Source organism: Symphalangus syndactylus, chromosome 11, assembly GCF_028878055.3.
Source record: "Symphalangus syndactylus isolate Jambi chromosome 11, NHGRI_mSymSyn1-v2.1_pri, whole genome shotgun sequence".
NCBI lineage: Eukaryota > Metazoa > Chordata > Mammalia > Primates > Hylobatidae > Symphalangus > Symphalangus syndactylus.
In genome coordinates this window covers 17,432,626-17,453,008 of record NC_072433.2, presented here as the reverse complement: position 1 = coordinate 17,453,008, position 20,383 = coordinate 17,432,626, and the positions used below count along the sequence as shown (strand labels likewise).

General features: G+C 43.3%; 1 protein-coding gene and 1 non-coding gene across 4 annotated transcripts in view; one reads left to right on the top strand and one right to left on the bottom strand.

Moving 5' to 3' along the window:
• Nucleotides 1–20,383, top strand: part of SEC24A (SEC24 homolog A, COPII coat complex component) — a 77,373-nt gene that overhangs the window by 9,584 nt on the left and 47,406 nt on the right. For 2 of the 3 annotated variants that reach the window (XM_055297681.2, XM_055297683.2), the window contains exons 2-7: nt 2,175–2,642; nt 9,825–9,998; nt 15,118–15,195; nt 17,915–18,075; nt 18,345–18,517; nt 19,626–19,728. In XM_055297681.2, coding sequence (XP_055153656.1) covers nt 2,175–2,642; nt 9,825–9,998; nt 15,118–15,195; nt 17,915–18,075; nt 18,345–18,517; nt 19,626–19,728 — 1,157 coding nt within the window. The remainder of the gene's footprint in view (nt 1–2,174; nt 2,643–9,824; nt 9,999–15,117; nt 15,196–17,914; nt 18,076–18,344; nt 18,518–19,625; nt 19,729–20,383) is intronic. The other variant, XM_055297682.2, reaches the window with a different exon arrangement.
• LOC129457902 (U7 small nuclear RNA) lies at nt 2,792–2,851 on the bottom strand. The gene has a single exon (XR_008649442.1). It is a non-coding gene; the product is annotated as a U7 small nuclear RNA (small nuclear RNA).

Sequence of the window (20,383 nt, the reverse complement as noted above, 5' to 3'; positions counted from 1 at the left end):
GCAGATAAGAGATTTTAGGAATTCAAATGCCTTGTGCTTAAAATAATTTTTATGCCATAGTAGCATATTCTGGACCCCTTCACAATCACTGACCCATTTTTTTTTATTTATTTATTTATTTATTTATTGAGATGAAGTCTCGCTCTGTCACCCAGGCTGGAGTGCAGTGGCGCAATCTCGGCTCACTGCAAGCTCTGCCTCCTGGGTTCACGCCATTCTCCTGTCTCAGCCTCACAAGTAGCTGGGACTACAGGTGCCCGCCACCACGCTCCACTATTTTTTGTAGTTTTAGTAGAGATGGGGTTTCACCGTGTTAGCCAGGATGGTCTCACCGTGTTAGCCAGGATGGTCTCGATCTCCTGACCTCGTGATCCGCCCGCCTTGGCCTCCCAAAGTGCTGGGATTACAGGCGTGAGCCACTGCGCCCGGCCTCACTGACCCATTATTTTGATGGGCTACTTAGTAATGAATTCAGAATTAAAAAAAATTATCCATTTAGTGAAGGTGTTATTATATATTTATTACTACACTTTTTGTGAACTACTTGTAATTGATCCATATATGATTTTCACATAGTGGGGAGGGAGGTCAGAAAAAAAAATTTTCATGTAATAGTTACTCACAATAGGTCTATGATGGTGACTACCACAGAACAAGTTCTTTTGTATCTGTCTTCCTGCCAGTTGGCCTTATGACCTCATATTCTTTTTTTTTTCTTTTTTTGAGACAGGAGACAGGGTCTCACTTTGTCACAGAGGCTGGAGTGCAGTGGTGTGAACTGCAGCCTTAACCTCCTGTGCTCAGTGATCCTCCTGCCTCAGCCCCAAGTAGCTGGGACTTACAGGCAGGCGCCACCATGCCCAACTAATTCTTGTATTTTTTTATAGAGATGAGGTCTTACTATTATGTCCAGGCTGGTCTCAAACTCCTAAGCTCAAGCTGTCTGCCCGCCTTGGCCTCCCAAAGTGTTGGGATTATAGATAGGTGTGAGGCACCGTGCCCGGCATCTTTTCATCTTTATTGACCTGTCAAATTTTTGCTTATTTTGTACATTTTGATAGTATTTGGCTTTCACTTGGCTGCACCTGGCTTGAAGGCACCTCTTTAGCGTATTAGCTTGTGATAAGATTGTAAATACAACCTGTTTGCTCACGCCTGTAATCCTAGTGCTTATAGAGGCTGAGGCAGGAGGATTACTTGAACTCAGGAATTTGAGACCAGCCTGGGCAACATAGTGAGTCTCTGTCTCTACAAAAAAAAAAAAAAAAAAAAATTAGGTGGGCATGGTGGCGCATGCCTGTAGTCCCAGCCTCTCAGGAGGCTTAGATGAGAGGATCACTTGAGCCCAGGAGGTTAGAGCTACAGTGAGCCATGATTGTGCCACTGTACTCCAGCTTGGACAACAGAGTAAAGTGCTGTCTCAATCAATCAATCAATCCATAAGTAAGTAAATAAATTAAATTGTAATACAAATATGAAACTAGGCTAGGACATCCTGTGGCAACATTGGGCCGTGAGATGGCCTATTTTTATCCAAGTGACCCAACATATGCTTATACATTAATTTATTACAAATGTTTTCATTTATTGAGACATCTCTGTATTCCCTCTGTTACTTGCTACTGTTTAGTCCATCTTTTTTTTTTTTGTCACCCAGGCTGGAGTGCAGTGGTATGACCTCGGCTCACTGCAGTCTTGACCTCCTGGGTTCAAGTAATCCTCCTGCCTCAGCCCCCCAAGTAGCTAGGACTACAGGTGCATACCATCAAGGCTGGCTACTTTTTGTTTTTTTTATAGGCATGGGGTTTCGCCATGTTGCCCAGGCTGGTCTTGAACTCCTGGGCTCAAGCTATCCACCTGCCTTGGCCTCCCAAAGTGCTGGGATTACAGATGTGAGCCACTGTGCTGGCCTTCATTGTGGTTTTGATTTGCATTTCTGTTATAACTAATGATTTTTGTATTTCTCTAATGACTGATGATGTTGAATGTTTTGGCATGTGCTTATTAGCTATCTTCTTTGGAAGTGTATTTGAATGTCTATTTAAGTCCTTTGCTTATTTTTTAATTGAGTTATATGTTTTTATTGCTGACTGTAAGAATATATGTTTTACTTTATTTTTTAAAGTATTGCTATATTTGTTGGTAAGATTAATTTTTCCTCCTTTTATTGGAAGGTCCTGTCCAAAATGCATTACTGTCTTCACAAGAGTCAGCGAGCCAAGGATACAATTTCCAGCTTCCAGGATCCTACCCGCATCCAATACCAGCAAAGACTTTGAATCCAGTCTCTGGACAGTCTAACTATGGTGGCTCTCAGGGATCTGGGCAGACTCTTAATAGACCACCTGTGGCCTCTAATCCAGTGACACCTTCGCTTCATAGTAGTCCTGCTCCCCGAATGCCATTTCCTGCTTCTCAGAACCCATCTACTACACCAATGCCTTCTAGTTGCTTTCTTCCTGGAGCCAACCTGCCACCACCTTTGAATTGGCAATATAACTATCCATCCACAGCCTCACAAACAAACCATTGTCCTCGTGCATCATCCCAACCAACTGTATCTGGAAATACAAGTTTAACCACAAATCATCAATATGTTTCTTCTGGATATCCTTCACTTCCAAATAGCTTCATAAAGTCAGGTAGTATTCTTATAGAAGTGCTTAAAATGTAGAAATGTGAAACTTTTGCTTATTTAGATATTTGAAATAATACTTGAAACCTGAAAACCATATGGAAAATGTGACTTTTAAAATTATTAGTAGTTGTTTGTTTTTTTTTTTGTTTGTTTTTCGGTTTTCCAGCAAAAACCAGAAAGCCTGCTAGACAAATTAAGTAAGCTATAATACTCATTAGTAGTTTTTTTTTTTTTTTCATTCTTTTTTCTTTTTTTTTTTTTTTTTTTTGAGATGAGGTCTTGCTCTGTCACCCAGGCTGGAAAGCAGTGGCACAATCTCAGCTCACTGCAACCTCTGCCTCCCAGGTTCAAGTGATTCTCCTGCCTCAGCCTCCCCTGGGACTACAGGCGTGACCACCATGCTCAGCTAATTTTTGTAATTTTAGTAGATGGGTTTTGTGGGGTTTTTTTGTTTGTTTGTTTTGAGACAGAGTTTTGCTCTTGTCACCCAGGCTGGAGTGCAATAGTGCGATCATGGCTCACTGCAACCTCCACCTCCTGGTTCAAGCAATTCTCCTGCCTCAGCCTCCCAAGTAGCTGGGATTACAGGCGCCCGCCACCACACCCAGCTAATTTTGTATTTGTTTTGGTAGAGACAGGGTTTTACCATGTTGGCCAGGCTGGTCTCGAACCCTTGACCTCAGGTAATCTGCCTGCCTCGGCCTCCCAAAGTGCTGGGATTACAGGCATGAGCCATTGCACCTGGCTGATAGCTGGGGTTTTCATAGAGATTGTGTTAAATCTGTACATCAGCTTGAGGACAAAGCTACATATTATGTATTCTTAGACTGACTTTGATCTTTTTATCTTTTAACCTCAGTGTTTGGTTGGACTTTTCCTTTTTTGCTATTAAAATTAGCAAGGTGTTATTTTATTTTATTTTTTTTGAGACGAAGTCTCACTCTGTAGCCCATGCTGGAGTGCAATGGCATGATCTCGGCTCACTGCGACCTCTGCCTCCCGGGTTCGAGTGATTCTCCTGCCTCAGCCTCCAGAGTAGCTGGAATTATGGGATTACAGGCATGTGCCACTGTACCCAGCTAACTTTTTGTATTTTTAGTAGGGATGGGGTTTCACCATGTTGGCCAGGCTGGTCTTGAACTCCCAACCTCAGGTAATCCGCCCACCTCAGCCTCCCAAAGTGCTAGGATTACAGGCATGAACCCCCACACCCGGCCACATTTATTTATTTTATTTATTATTTATTTATTATTAATCTTTACAAGGCCAAAATGCATTCACCAGGGCCAATGCCTGATCAAAGGCTTGGAAAAATAAAGTTTTAGCCATTAACAATTTACAAGCCTGATGGAGTATATGCCATATAAACATACATGAGTTTAAAAAGGTAACTATTGATATTACTATTTCACTTGGAAGCCTTCACTAGTTCATAAACTTGAGGCTGTCTGCTGAGAAGTATCTGCTTTCATCTCACAGAGTTGAACCTTTCTTTTGATTGAGCAGTTTGGAAACAGTCTTTTTGTAGGATCTGCAAGTGGATATTTGGAGCGCTTTGAGGCCTATGGTGAAAAAGGAAACATCACATAAAAACTAGACAGAAGCTTTCTGAGAAGCTTCTTTGTGATGTGTGCATTCATCTCACAGAGTTGAATCTTTCTTTTGATTGAGCAGTTTGGAAACAAGTCTTTTTGTAGAATCTGCAGAGGGATATTTGTGAGCGGTTTGAGGCCTATGGTGAATTTATTTATTTTTTTGAGATGGAGTCTCGCTCTGTCGCCCAGGCTGGAGTGCAGTGGCATGATCTTGGCTCACTGCAAGCTCTGCCTCCCGGGTTCACGCCATTCTTGTGCCTCAGCCTCCCGAGTAGCTGGGACTACAGGCGCCCGCCACCACGCCCAGCTAATTTTTTGTATTTTTAGTAGAGATGGGGTCTCACCGTGTTAGCCAGAATGGTCTTGATCTCCTGACCTCGTGATCCGCCCGCCTTGGCCTCCCAAAGTGCTGTGATTACAGGTGTGAGCCAGTATTTCTCTGAAAAGCATTTAAAATTCTGTATTGGCAAAAAAATAGCCGGGCGTGGTGGCGGGCATCTGTAATCCCAGCTACTCGGGAGGCGGAGGCAGGAGAATGGTATGAACCCGGGAGGCAGAGCTTGCAGTGAGCCAAGATCGCGCCACTGCACTCCAGCCTGGGGGACAGAGTGAGATTCCATCTCAAAAAAAAAAATAAAATAAAATAAAAAATAAAATTCTGTATTGGGATCTGCAGGCTGATACTTCTCAGCAGACAGGCTCAAGTTTATGAACTAGTGAAGGCTTCCAAGTGAAATAGTAATATCAATAGTTACCTTTTTAAACTCATGTATGTTTGTATGGCATATACTCCATCAGGCTTGTAAATTGTTAACAGCTGAAACTTTATTTTTCCAAGCCTTTGATCAGACATTGGCCCTGGTGAATGCATTTTGGCCTTGTAAAGATTAAAGCTGCCTCTAGAAACTTGTTTCTTTGTGGAAATCTTCTGACCTGCAATTACTAGAGCTAAAATCCTTCATGTTACTTTTGTTCTAATTCGTTTGATACCATGAGTGAGCATCAATTACTTGAAATGAATGAATATGGTGGCACACATCAATCACTTGAATGAATGAATATGTAGTCCCAGCTACTCGGGGGGCTGAGGTGGGAGAATTGCTTGAGCTCTGGCAGTTGAGGCTGCAGTGAGCTATGATTGTGCCACTGCACTCCAGCCTAGGTGACAGAGTGAGACTTTGTCTAAAAAAAAATTTAAGTGTTAAAAAAAATGTTATCCATATTATTTTCCAGGCTCTATCAAACTTTTATATCATTATCTGTTTTTCTGTATTGCTTTTTATTTTTTAGAGATAGGCTGTCTCCCTGTTTCCCAAGCTGGAGTGCAGTGGCGCAATCCTAGCTCACTATGTCATCAAACTCCTGGGCTCAAGCTATTCTCCCGCCTCACCTCCCTGAGTAGGCGTGCCACAGTGCCTGGCTAATCTTTTGTTCTTTATTTTTTTGTACAGACAGGGCCTTACCCTGTCGCCCAGGGTAGAGTAGGGTAGCACAATCATAGCTCACTTAACTGCAACATAGCTCACTGTAATTGCTGACCTCAAGCCATCCTGCTGCCTGGATTTCCTAAAGTTCTGGGATTACAGGTGTGAGCCACCTAGCCAGGCCTGCATTATCTTGTTTAATCTTCATAACAGCCTCTTACAGATCTAACGTATAAGACTTGAATAATTTGCCCAAAGCCACAATAAAATAGTTTGGGAAAACATTTATTTAAAAACTATTTAAGGGCCAGGCGTGGTAGCTCATGCCTATAATCCTAGCACTTTGGGAGTCCGAGGCAGGAGGATCCACTTGAGGCCAGGAGTTCAAGACTAGGCTGAGCAAAATAGCAAGACCCCATCTCTATTTTTTAAAATATTTTTATTTAAAAATAAATAAGAGTAGGTGTAGCTTCTCTTAAAAAGGTACATTATCAATAATCTGAAATTTCTTTAGCTATAATAGAAACCCTCAGAGTACCTTGTCTCCACTACAGATTTGGTGAGAGAGACATAAATAAGTGCTGAGACTGGGCATGGTGACTCACGCCTGTAAGCCCAGCACTTTGGAAGGCTGAGTCGGGTGGATCACCTGAGGGCAGGAGTTCGAGACCAGCCTGGCCTACATGGTGAAAACCTTGCGTCTACTAAAAATACAAAAATTAGCCAAGTATGGTGGCATGCGCCTGTAATCCCAGCTACTCAGGAGGCTGAGGCAGGAGAAGAGCTTGAAGCTGGGAGGTGGAGGTTGCAGTGAGCTGAGATTGCACCACAGCCTCCAGTCTGGGCGACAGAGCAAGACTCCATCTCAAAAAAAAAAAAAAAAGTGCTGAAACTTATGAAAGAAGGGGAAATGAAAACATATAAACTAATAAAATGAACCTAAAAAGTAACCTTTTTTCTCATTTGAACCTTCAAAGAACCTTCAAATTCCTCATTTTTTTTCCTGTTTTTCCAACTCATAACTGAGAGTTGGTACTTGATAGTCTGATATAAAAGCTGTGAATATCTAGGTTATACTAAGTTTTTAGTTCATATATTAAATTTTCCTGAATTTTTTTAATAGGTCACCTTTAAGCATCATTATACTCATTTAGGGGCTGAGAGGGCAGACTCTGAAACTCTAGCTGTCAGTGTCATAAATAAGAATTATTCAACTTGAAAAAATGTTCATTTTATGAAATATATGATTATCTGTTCAAAAATAGTCTTCTTTTTTTTGTTTTTTGAGACGGAGTCTCGCTCTGTCACCCAGGCTGGAGTGTAGTGGCGTGATCTCAGCTCACTGCAAGCTCCGCCTCCCAGGTTCACGCCATTCTCCTGCCTCAGCCTCTCCAAGTAGGTGGGACTACAGGTGCCCCCCACCACGCCCGGCTAATTTTTTGTATTTTTTTTTTTTTTTTTTTGAGACGGAGTCTTGCTCTGTCGCCCAGGCTGGAGTGCAGTGGCGCAATCTCGGCTCACTGCAAGCTCCGCCTCCCGGGTTCACGCCATTCTCCTGCCTCAGCCTCTCCGAGTAGCTGGGACTACAGGCGCCCGCCACCACGCCCGGCTAATTTTTTTGTATTTTTAGTAGAGACGGGGTTTCACCGTGGTCTCGATCTCCTGACCTCGTGATCCGCCCGCCTCGGCCTCCCAAAGTGCTGGGATTACAAGCGTGAGCCACTGCACCCGGCCCAATTTTTTGTATTTTTAGTAGAGATGGGGTTTCACCGTGGTGTTGATCTCCTGACCTCATGATCCACCCGCCTCGGCCTCCCAAAGTGCTGGGATTACAAGCGTGAGCCACTGTGCCCGGCCCAAAAATAGTCTTCTAAAAGCTGTGAAAATCTCTATAAGTTTACTTTTATTCGTTAAACATTAGGTTGTAGGTTGTTACATCTTTGTGGCCAGATGTATCTTATATTCTTGTTCATGCTGAGTTGGCAATGTACCTTGCCCCTTTGTTCCTTTGACTTGTCTGTACTGCCATAGATATGTGTGACTACTTCTTTGATAAGGGAGTTACATGGCAATAATCTTTGTCTTCACTTTTGTCAACAAGGCACTGATAGTCTTGTTAGCGGTTGTAAGGTTCAGTAATAGGCAATTTTTCTTTTTTTCTTTTTTTTTTTTTTTTTTGAGATGGAGCCTTACTCTGTCGCCCAGGCTAGAGTGCAGTGGCGCAATCTCGGCTCACTGCAACCTCCGCCTCCCAGGTTCAAGCAATTCTTCTGCCTCAGCCTCCCAAGTAGCTGGGATTACAGGCATGCGCCACCACACCCTGCTAATTTTTTTGTATTTTTAGTAAAAACAGGGTTTCATCATATAGGCCAGGCTGGTCCCAAACTCCTGACCTTGTGATCCGCCTGTCTCAGCCTCCCAAAGTGCTGGGATTACAGGCGTGAGCCACTGCGCCCAGCCTAATAGGCAATTTTTCAACTTGATACTGGAGTATTTAACAGTATTGGTGAAACATTTTGAAAAATTTCGAGCTGAGCGCGGTGGCTCACGCCTGTAATTCCAGCACTTTGGGAGGCCGAGGCAGGTGGATTACGAGGTCAGCAGTTTGAGATCAGCCTCCAGCCTGGCCAATATGGTGAAACCCTGTCTCTACTAAAAATACAAAAATTAGCCGGGCGTGGTGGCACGCACTTGTGGACCCAGCTGCTCCCGGAGGCTGAGGCAGGAGAATCGCTTGAACCCAGGAGGCGGAGGTTGCAGTGAGCCGAGATGGCGCCATTGTACTCCAGCCTGGGGGACAAGAGTGAGACTTCGTCTCAGAAAAAAAAAAAAAAAAAAGTGTTCCTTCTCAGTCTCCCAAAGTCCTGGGATTATAGGCATGAACCACTGCTCCTGGCCCCCTATTTTTATTTATTTATTTATTTAGAGACACAGTCTCGCTCCTGTTGCCCAGGCTGGAGTGCAGTGACGAGATCTCAGCTCATTGCAACCTCCGCCTCCCAGGTTCAAGTGATTCTCCTGCCTCAGCTTCCCAAGTAGCTGGGATTACAGGTGCCCACCACCACACCTGGCTAATTTTTTGTGTTTTTAGTAGAGATGGGGTTTCACCATGTTGGCCAGGCTTGTCCTGAACTCCTGACCACAGGTGATCCACTGTGCCTGGCCCGGCCCTCTATTTTTAGGCTTACTCTAAACTTAGTTGATGTTAATGGAACAGACTATGTTGGTAAACAAAATTAACAAAATAGTACAAAATTAATAACATTGAAATTTTATTCATGTTAATTTGTACTAGAATATGACACATGTCCTATTGAATCTAATGATCAGTTAATGAAAAATTAATAAACAGGGCTGGCCAGGTACAGTGGCTCACGCCTGTAATCCCAGCACTTTGGGAGGCCAAGACAGGAGGATTACTGGAGCTGCAGAATTCAAGATCAGCCTGGGCAACAAAATGAGACCCCCATCTCTATTTTATTAAAATTTAAAATAATAATAATAAAAACAGGGCAATGTATCTACTCTAGAAGTGATTTAATCCAAATTTTATATTTACCCCGCTTTAATAATTGACAGGTAAGAGGCCTGGTAGGGGAGAGTTAGAAATTTGTAAAATATGGTCCGGGCACAGTGGCTCATGCCTGTAATCTCAGCACTTTGGGAGGCCAAGATGGGCGAATTACCTGAGGTCAGGAGTTTGAGACCAGCCTGGCCAACATGGTGAAACCCTGGCTCTACTAAAAATACAAAAAATTCGCCGGGCATGGTTTTGCATGCCTATAGTCCCAGCTACTCAGGAGGCTGAGGTAGGGGAATCTCTTGAACCCGGGAGGTGGAGGTTGCAGTGAACTGAGATAGTGCTATCGCACTCTAGCCTGGGCGACAAGAAGGAAAGCAGGAAGGCAGGCAGGCAGGAGAAAAGAAACAAAGAAAGAAAAAAGGAAGGAAGGGAAGGAGGGAGGGAGAGAAGGAAGAGAGAGAAATTTGTAAAATATGCATGTAGATTGAAAAATTGTAAATTTGGGAAGTTAACATGTTTCTGGTAACTCTTTGGTTATTATAATTTAAATGTAAGTTTGGAAGTTACTCAGCTTTGATAAAAGGCTGATTTTGGCCATAGTCTTGAGTTCTTAAGTGACGTGTGAAAAACCAATGTTTCCATAGGTTCTTCTGTACCTCCCTTAGCGAATCCACCTCTGCCTACAACTTTTCAACCAGGAGTTCCTCATGGGCCCCCTCCAGCTGGAGGCCCACCCCCAATAAGGGCCCTCATGCCCCAGACATCATCATATAGAGATGTACCCCAGCCCTCATTTAATTCGGCTGTCAACCAAGAAGGTAAGTGAACCAAGAAACAAAGTCAAATCCTCAAGTTTTGACTTAGGGTAGAAAGATGAATATTAGCTGAATTCTGTGCATTAAAATCACATTTTTTCCAGAAAATCTAGTTCTGGTTAGGGATAGGCTACAGGAATTTACAATTTAAAGTTCCTCAGGAATTCCATTGCCATCTGCTGGGCTGTGACTACCATTGGGAAAAAAGCTCTTAGCATTTTGACACTTTTTTTGTTGCTATGCAGATTTTTTAAAAATCATGGCTATAAAGTCAGGTGGCTTTTGGGGGTGCATGCAAGAGGAGAATTACGACTTTTCTTGACATGATGTTAGAATGTTAGGAATCTCCTTTTAAAATATTGACCCTTTTCATTCAAGATGTATTTTGAGCCGGGCGCGGTGGCTCACGCCTGTAATCCCAGCACTTTGGGAGGCTGAGGCCGGCAGATCACGAGGTCAGGAGATCGAGACCATCCTGGCTAACATGGTGAAACCCTGTCTCTACTAAAAATACAAAAAAATTAGCCGGGTGTGGTGGCAGGCGACTGTAGTACCAGCTACTCTGGAGGCTGAGGCAGGAGAATGGCGTGAACCTGGGAGGCGGAGCTTGCAGTGAGCTGAGATTGCGCCACTGCACTCCAGCCTGGGTGACAGAGCCAGACTCCATCTCAAAAAAAAAAAAAAAAAAAAAAAGATGTTTTTTGATTGCCACTATTATCGTAAATGTTAGCATATACTTATGAAACTAAATAAAAGTCATTTATACAAGCAGTGGAAAAATACAAGCTTTTGAAATTTGATTTTCCCCTCCCTGGAATCAATGTCAGCTACATGCAGTTTTATATAAGTAATATATTTTAAAGCATCATCTTGGGATGTAATGGAAATAAGAGTGTTCATTTAAATAAGATATTTTATAAAGTAAGAAATTTGATTTTAGGCTGGGCGCGGTGGCTTACCCCTGTAATCTCAGCACTTTGGGAGGCTGAGGCAGGCGGATCACTTGAGGTCAGGAGTTCGAGACCAGCCTGGCCAACATGGTGAAATCCTGTCTCTACTAAAAATACAAAAATTAGCCAGGTATGCTGGCACATGCCTGTAATCCCAGCTACTTGGGAGGCTGAGGCAGGAGAATTGCTTTTGATTTTAGCAGTAATATAATCGTTGCAGCAAGATGTAGAAATAGGGAAACAGATGAGGGGGTAAAAACATTGCCCATATTCTACTACTGAATACAATCAATATTATCATTTTTGTGTTTTCTTCTAGCATTACATTAAGTATTATAAGTAGGGAAAAGAATAATGTTAGCAATGAGTAACAAGGCCAGGCGTGGTGGCTCATGCCTTCAATCCTGACACTTTGGGAGGCTGAGGTGGGCAGATCACCTTAGGTCAGGAGTTTGAGACCAGCCTGGCCAAGGTGGTGAAACCCCATCTCTACTAAAATACAGAAATTAAGGCCAGGCGCGGTGGCTCACGCCTGTAATCCCAGCACTTTGGGAGGCCGAGGTGGGCGGATCACCTGAGGTCAGGAGTTCCAGACCAGCCTGGCCAACATGGCGAAACCCTGTCTCTACTAAAAATACAAAAATTACCGGGCATAGTGGTGGGCACATGTAATCCCAGCTACTCAGGAGGCTGAGGCAGGAGAATTGCTTGAACCTGGGAGGCGGAGGTTGCAGTGAGCCAAGATGGCACGATTTCACTGCAGCCTGGGTGACAAGAGCAAAACTCCATCTCAAAAAAAAAAAAACACCAAATTAGCCAGGAGTGGTGCTGGGTGCCTGTAATCCCGGCTACTCAGGAGGCTGAGACAGGAGAATTGCTTGAACCCATAAGGCACTCCAGTGTTGCCCATTGCACTCTAGCCTGGGCAAGAGAACAAGACTCTGTCTCAAAAAAAATAAAAATAATAAAAAATAAAAATACAAAAATTATCCAGGCGTGGTGGCATGTGCCTGTAATCCTAGCTTCTCGGGAGACTGAGGCAGGAGAATTGCTTGAACCCGAGAGGTGGAGGTTGCAGTGAGCCGAGATCACACCACAGTACTCCAGCCTGGGTGACAGAGTAAGACTCGGTCTCAAAAAAAAAAAAAAAAAAAAAGAGTATCAAAATGATGAGGCATTTGCTCATTGGTTGCCACAGTATTACTTTGAAAATCAAGTTACATTAAATATTTAAATAAGAAAAAAAATTTTTTTTTTTTTTTTTTTTGAGAGGGAGTTTCACTCTTGTTGCCCAGGCTGGAGTGCAATGGCGCTATCTTGGCCAACCGCAACCTCTGCCTCCTGGGTTCAAGCAATTCTCCTGCCTCAGCTTCCCAAGTAGCTGGGATTACAGGCATGTGCCACCCCATCCAGCTAATTTTGTATTTTTAGTAGAGACGGGGTTTCTCCATTTTGGTCAGGCTGGTCTTGAACTCCTGACCTCAGGTGATCCGCCCACCTCAGCCTCCCAAAGTGCTGGGATTACAGGCGTGAGCCACTGCGCCCGGCAGAAAAAAAAATTTTTTTTTTTGAGACGGAGTCTCACTCTGTCTCCCAGGCTGGAGTGCAGTGGCGCAATCTTGGCTCACTGCAACCTCCACTTCCGGGTTCACGCCGTTCTCCTGCTTCAGCCTCCCGAGTAGCTGGGACTACAGGCGCCTGCCACCACGCCCGGCTAATTTTTTTGTATTTTTAGTAGAGATGGGGTTTCACTGTGTTAGCCAGGATGGTCTCGATCTCCTGACCTTGTGATTCGCCTGCCTCAGCCTCCCAAAGTGCTAGGATTACAGGCGTGAGCCACTGCGCCCAGCCCCAGAAAAAAAAATTTTTAAGAGATAGAGTTTACTCTGTCACACAGGCTGGAATGCAGAGGTGCAGGAGGCTACAGCTGCAGCGTCCTGGTCTGCAACTACAGGTGTGTACCACCACACCTGGCTAATATTTTATTTTATTTATTTTTGAGACATAAGTCTCACTCTGTTGTCCAGGCTGGAGTTCTTTTTTCCAGGCTGGAGTGCAGTGGAAGGATCTTGGCCCACTGCAGCTTCCGCCTCCCAGGTTCAAGCGATTCTTGTGCCTCAGTCTCCTGAGTAGCTGAGATTATAGGCATGTGCCACCACAACCTACTAATTTTTGTATTTTCAGTAGAGACAGGATTTTCCCATGTTGCCCAGGCTGGTGTGAACTCCTGAGCTCAAGTGATCTGCCTGCCTTGGCCTCCCAAAGTGCTGGGATTACAGGTGTAAGCGTCCACACCTTGCCTACATTTTTTAACAACTAAAAATAATTCACAATATGCCCAGTGTTTTTGTTTCTCCTAAAAGTTTTACTGTGGTTTTCTGTTACAAATTCTGGCTAAAGTCATGTTGGTCTTGAGAACTGGAAAGAAGTTACTGACTTTAAACCATTAAATTTATCTGCTTCATGTTAATACAGCTATTGAAGTTAGCAGTTTTGTACTTAGGTGCTAGAGGTTAATGCTATTCACTGAATTAAGTTTCTTCTATTCCTGAATTAGAGCTCATACTTAGTAGAGGTAACTAGAAATAAATATTTAGTTCTCATAAACAGATGTCCCTGGCATTTGTATTTAATCCTGTATAATTTTGGGAGAAGAGATGTTAAGATTTTAATTCTATTTTAGTGATTGTCCTCTGGACTTAAAGCAGTTGTTCTTATTCATTTATATCATCTTCGTATTAATTTGGATTCCACTCTCTTTGTTAGATATTTTGAAAACAAGGGCTGGGCGTGGTGGCTCATGCCGGTAATCCCAGCAATTTGGGAGGCCGAGGCACATGGATCACGAGGCCAGGAGTTTGAGACCATCCTGGCCAACATGGTGAATCCCTGTCTCTACTAAAATACAAAAAATTAGCCGGGTGTGGTGACGGGTGCATGTAGTCCCAGCTACTTGGGAGGCTGAGGCAGGAGAATCCCTTGAACCCAGGAGGTGGAGGTTGCAGTGAGCTGAAATTGCGCCACTGCACTCCAGCCTGGGCAACAGAGTGAGACTCCATCTAAAAAAAAAAAAAAAAAAAGAAAGTAAGGTCTTTGTTCCTCATAATTTTACTTTCTTTTTTTGTTTGTTTTTTTGAGATGGAGTTCCACTCTGTTGCCCAGGCTGGAGTGCAGTGGCACAATCTTGGCTCACAGCAACCTCTGCCTCCCGGGTTCAAGCAATTCCCCGTCTTAGCCTCCCGAGTAGCTGATTACGGGCACACGCCACCACACCCAGCTAATTTTTTTTGTATTTTTAGTAGAGACAGGATTTCCCCATGTTGGCCAGGCTGATCTCTAACTCCTGACCTCGTGATCCGCCCGCCTTGGCCTCCCAAAGTGCTGGGATTACAGGGGTGAGCCACTGCACCTGGCCTCTTTTTCTTTAGGTGGTTTTGATTTTGATAATTTTTGTTTCATGGTGTACTGCTCCTTAGAGGTGGGTTTTTTTTTTTTTTTTTTTTTTGAGATGGAGTCTCGCTCTGTCGCCCAGGCTGGAGTGCAGTGGCACAATCTCGGCTCACTGCAAGCTCCGCCTCCCGGGTTCACGCCATTCTCCTGCCTCAGCGTTTCCGAGTAGCTGGGACTACAGGCGCCTGCCACTACACCCGGCTAATTCTTTTGTATTTTTAGTAGAGACGGGGTTTCACCGTGGTCTCGATCTCCTGACCTCGTGATCCGCCCACCTTGGCCTCCCAAAGTGCTGGGATTACAAGCGTGAGCCACCGCGCCCGGCCTCCTTAGAGGTTTTTAATGCAGCTCTCACAACTGCTGAAATCTTTCAGATGGTATATAATTTTATAAACTTCATAAAGAACCATCTTTTGCTAGAAGTTGTTTTGCTGGAGTAGGTTTTGAAAAAGCCTTGTTATTTGGGGCTTTGGCTTAGGTACAGTGTAAGGTGAAAAAAGACTCTTTCCAAAGACTCATGTTTCCTTTCCCTGAAGTTGCAGCTAAATTACTTGAAACTATCGTATATGTAAAAACTTGGATTTTCGATGTTTTTAATAGGCTGTGGTTTTAAATTATTTGTTGTTTAGAAAATTATTTAAAATTTTGGATATTAGTTCAAATCATACAGAGATTGTAATAATCATTCTAATTAAAATCTTCTTGATGAACTTCCTTCTTAGGTATTACATCAAATACCAATAACGGATCTATGGTGGTCCACAGTAGTTACGATGAGATTGAAGGAGGTGGCTTATTGGGTGAGATGCTATGAAAGTTTTTTTTTTTTAATCTCTTTTTTCTGATTATAAAAATAATATGTGGTAATTGTACAAATATATAGGAAACTAAGAGGGAAACTTCATAATCATGTAGCCATACATACTATTAACTTATTTATTTATTTATTTGGACACAGGGTCTCACTCTGTCACTCAGGCTGGAGTGCAGTGGTGCGATCATGGCTCATGGCAGCCTTAGTCTCCTGGGCTCAAGCAGTCCTCCCACCTCAGCCTCCTGAGTAGCTGGGGCTATAGCCACGTGTCACCATGCCCAGCTTTTTGTTTTTGTTTTTGTTTTTGTTTTTTGAGACTGAGTCTCGCTCTGTTGCTCAGGCTGGAGTGGCAAGATCTCGGTTCACTGCAGCCTCTGCCTCCCGGGTTCAAGTGATTCTCCCACTTAAGCCTCCCAGTTAGCTGGTATTAGAGGCACCCGCCACCACACCCTGCTAATTTTTGTATTTTTAGTAGAGACAGGATTTCACCATGTTGGCCAGGCTGTTCTCTAACTCCTGACCTCAAGTGATCTGCCCGCCTCAGCCTCCCAAAGTGCTGGGATTATAGGCGTGAGCCACCATGCCCAGGCCCTGGCTAATTTTTGTATTTTTTGTAGAGGCAGGGTTTCACCATGTTACCCAGGCTGGTCTTGAATTCCCGGGCTCCAGCGATCTGCCCATTTTGCCTCCCAAAGTGCTGGGATAATAGGTGTGTGCCACAACACCTGGCTCTATTATTTAACATTTTTTATTTCTATGTATTAGATTTTTTGTTAAGTTTTTCTTCCTGTCAGAATTGGGATCATGGATTTATTATTATTATGTTTTGACTATAGAGTACTTTTAGGATTTTTGTTTTTGTTTTTGAGACAGGGTCTCTGTCACCCAGGCTCAAGTGCAGTAGCACCGTTATAGCTCACTGCAGCCTCAAACTCCTGGGCTCGTGCGATCTTCCACCTCACCCTCCCTGAGTAGCAGGGACTACAGGCATATGGTACCATGCCAGGCTAGTTTTTTTTTATTTTTGTGGAGATGGGGGTGGTGGGTCTCAATATATTGCCTGGGCTGGTCCCGAACCCTTGGCTTGAAGAGATCCCTCCTGCCTTGGTTCCCCGATTTGCTGGGATTACAGGCGTGAACCACCTCACACGGCCCATTTAGGATTTTTTTTTTTTTTTTTTCTGAGATGGATTCTTGCTCTGTCGCCCAGATTGGAGTGCAGTGGTGTGATCTTGGCTCACTGCAACCTCCAACTCCCTGGTTCAAGCGATTCTCCTGCCTCAGCCTCCCGAGTAGCTGGGATTACAGGCACTTGCCACCACGCCCAGCTAATTTTTGTATTTTTAGTAGAGGTGGGGTTTAACCACGTTGGCCAGGATAGTCTTGATCTCCTGACCTTGTGATCCACCTACCTTGGCCTCCCAAAGTGCTGGGATTACAGGTATGAGCCACCTCACCCTTCCAGGATGTTTTAATTAAGGTTGTTTTGAATTAAAATTTTAGTCTGAATACAAAATGTAGTACATGATATGAAAGTAAATTATTCTTTTGTTTTGTTGGTTTTGTTTTTGTTTTGAGACAGAGTTTCCCTCTGTCGTCCAGGCTGGAGTGCAGTGGGCACAATCTTGGCTCACCTCCACCTCCTAGATTCAAGCAGTTCTACCACCTCAGCCTCCCAGGTAGCTGGAACTACAGGCGCATGCCACCACAACTGGCTAATTTTTGTACCTTTTAGTAGGGATGGGATTTCACTATGTTGGCCAGGCTGGTCTCGAACTCCCGACCTCAAGTGATCTGCCCACCTCAGCCTCCCAAAGTGCTGGGATTACAGGCATGAGCCACCACACCCAGCCGATATGAAAGTAAATTAACTGTGCAAACTAGTTTTTGTGTCTACTGCTATAGTATAAAATATTAACTAGTGTAAATCTATTAACAAGATTTTTGGCTGGGCACAGTGGCTCATGCCTGTAATCCCAGCACTTTGGGAGGCCAAGGTGGGCAGATCACCTGAGGTCAGGAGTTTGAGACCAGTCTGACCAACACAGTAAAACCCCATCTCTACTAAAAATACAAAAATTAGCTGGTGTGGTGGCACACGCCTGTAGTCCCAGCTACTCGAGAGGCTGAAGCAGGAGAATCGTTTGAACCCGGGAGGCAGAGGTTGCAGTGAGCCGAGGTTGTGTCACTGCATTCCAGCCTGGGCGACAGAGTGAGATTCTATCTCGAAAAATAAAATGATAAATAAATAGATTTTAATCATTGCTATTGCTTTGTTACTGGTGTTTGTCTTAGTTTACAAATTTGATAAATGGAAGTATTAAATTATCCAAAGAATTTTGGAGTTATAATACCTATAACTTATTAGATTTATGTGTTGATTTAAAACATTCTGGGCCAGGGGTGGTGGCTACACCTGTAATCCCAGCCTGGACAACATGGTGAAGTCCTGTCTCTACAAAACATATAAAAACATCAGCCAGGCATGATGGCACACACCAGTCATTCCAGCTACTTGGGAGGCTGACACAGGAGGATCACGTGAACCCAGGAGGTTAAGGCTGCAGTGAGGTGTGATTGCGCCACGGCACTGCAGCCTGGGCAATACAGAGACCCTTTCTCCAAAAAAAATGTTTTTTTTTTTTAATAAATAAATCAAGTATTCTGGAGTATAAAATAGAACTTAAAAGTTACCTTGTTTCTAGCAACACCACAGCTTACTAATAAGAATCCCAAAATGAGCCGAAGTGTTGGATATTCATATCCCTCCTTACCGCCTGGTTATCAGAACACAACACCACCTGGTGCAACTGGAGTACCACCCTCTTCCTTGAATTACCCAAGTGGGCCACAAGCCTTTACTCAGGTAAACTGTTTGGGATTTTCTTTAACCTATTTCTCCATTTGGTTTAAACTGTATACACATGAAGAAAGTTTTAGGAAGATATATTATACATTTTTATAACCAATTAGAATAATAATGGATATTTCATAAAGCCTTTGTCTTCATACATTTTTCCAGAACCAAAAGATTGGCCAAGAGATCTAGATTACACTTTTGTTATTTACAGAGAAATTAACCACTTCCCTACACACTTAATAAAAGTTACTTACTTTAAAATTATATATCTGTAGACTCCCTTAGGTGCTAATCATTTAACCACAAGCATGAGTGGATTAAGTCTACAACCAGAGGGTCTAAGAGTTGTCAATCTTCTTCAAGAAAGAAACATGCTTCCAACAACACCTTTGAAGCCTCCAGTTCCAAATTTGCATGAAGACATCCAGAAACTCAACTGTAACCCAGAGTAAGGCTTCAGATGTGACATTATGCATGTCCGAAAAGTTTTCTAGTGTTTTGCAGGGGGCACATCAGGTGTTATGAATAAGCTGTACAAATTATTAATTTATGAAAGTTCTAGATACAAAAGATAGAACTTTTTTTTTTTTTTTTTTTTTTTTTTTTTGAGACGGAGTCTCGCTCTGTCGCCCAGGCTGGAGTGCAGTGGCGCGATCTCGGCTCACTGCAAGCTCCGCCTCCCGGGTTCACGCCATTCTCCTGCCTCAGCCTCTCCGAGTAGCTGGGACTACAGGCGCCCGCCACCACGCCCGGCTAATTTTTTGTATTTGTAGTAGAGACGGGGTTTCACCGTGGTCTCGATCTCCTGACCTCGTGATCCGCCCGCCTCGGCCTCCCAAAGTGCTGGGATTACAAGCGTGAGCCACCGCGCCCGGCCAGAACTCTTACTTGTTTACTTAATCGAGATTTGAAAAGTCCTGTGTCAAGAAATAGGGATGTAACTCCTGAACTGATTTTGTTCTTATCAGCTCTAATGAGATTATGATATTCATTATCATTATGGTGGTTACATTCTTTCTTCAAAATCCAAAGTACAGGGATTTGATTCTACATAATCCTTTATTTGCTCTCGTTTAAAATTAATTTCATAACAAACATAATACCTTTTCTTCCTAAAAAATTACCATAAGCTTAAATGTATACGATCAATAATTTCTGATAAATTAAATTTGGTACCTTTAAATTGTATTTAGAATCTTCAGCAAAACTGAACTTTTAAATAATAGACTTTGCAATTTGGGCCATCACCCAAGTTTAATTTAATTCCAGTGTCAACTAGACTTACAAAACAAAAAATAAGTCATTTGATAGTTTAGACTGTTTTACACACAAGCCAAGAAGAGACTATATTTTAGTTATGGGATAACCATCCACTCTATTTCTGCATAGGACTTAGATTTAAATATTTAAATGGGATAAAATTTTAGAGACTCTATTGAAATATTTCATCTGTAATCTGATCCAATATTAAAATGTATACCTTTTAAACCTTTGTTGTTGTTTTGTTCAAAAATAATCATAGCAGCAACTGATACATACTTTTTACTTTGATATAGGTTATTTCGATGCACGCTGACTAGCATTCCTCAGACGCAGGCCTTATTGAATAAAGCCAAACTTCCTTTGGGGCTGCTGCTTCATCCTTTCAAAGACTTAGTGGTATGTTTCTTTTCTTTTCTTTTCTTTTTTTTTTTTTGAGACGGAGTCTCCCTCTGTTGCCCAGGCTGGAGTGCAGTGATGCGATCTCGGCTCACTGCAACCTCTGCCCTCCATGTTCAAGCGATTTTCCTGCCTCAGCCTCCCTAGTAGCTGGGATTACAGGTGCCTGCCACCGCGCCTGGCTAATTTTTGTATTTTTAGTAGAGAGGGGATTTCACCATCTTGGCCAGGCTGGTCTTGAACTCCTGACCTCGTGATCCACCTGCCTTGGCCTCCCAAAGTGCTGGGATTACAGGCATGAGACGCCGTGCCCAACTTTTTTTTTTTTTTTTCCTGAGACTGGGTCTCACTGTCGCCCAGACTGGAGTGCAGTGGCAAGATCTCGGCTCACCGCAATCTCCACCTCCCAGGTTCGGGTGATTCTCTTGCCTCAGCTTCCTAAGTAGCTGGCATTACAGGCATCTGCCACCACACCCACCTAATTTTTGTATTTTTAGTAGAGATGGTGTTTCACCATGTTGGCCAGACTGGTCTCGAGCTGACCTCAAGTGATCTGCCAACCTCCCAAAGTGCTGGGATTTATAGGCCTGAGCCACTACACCCGGCCTCTTTAGTGAAGGTAAATGTCTTGTGCAAAATTATCTTGGTGGTGAAA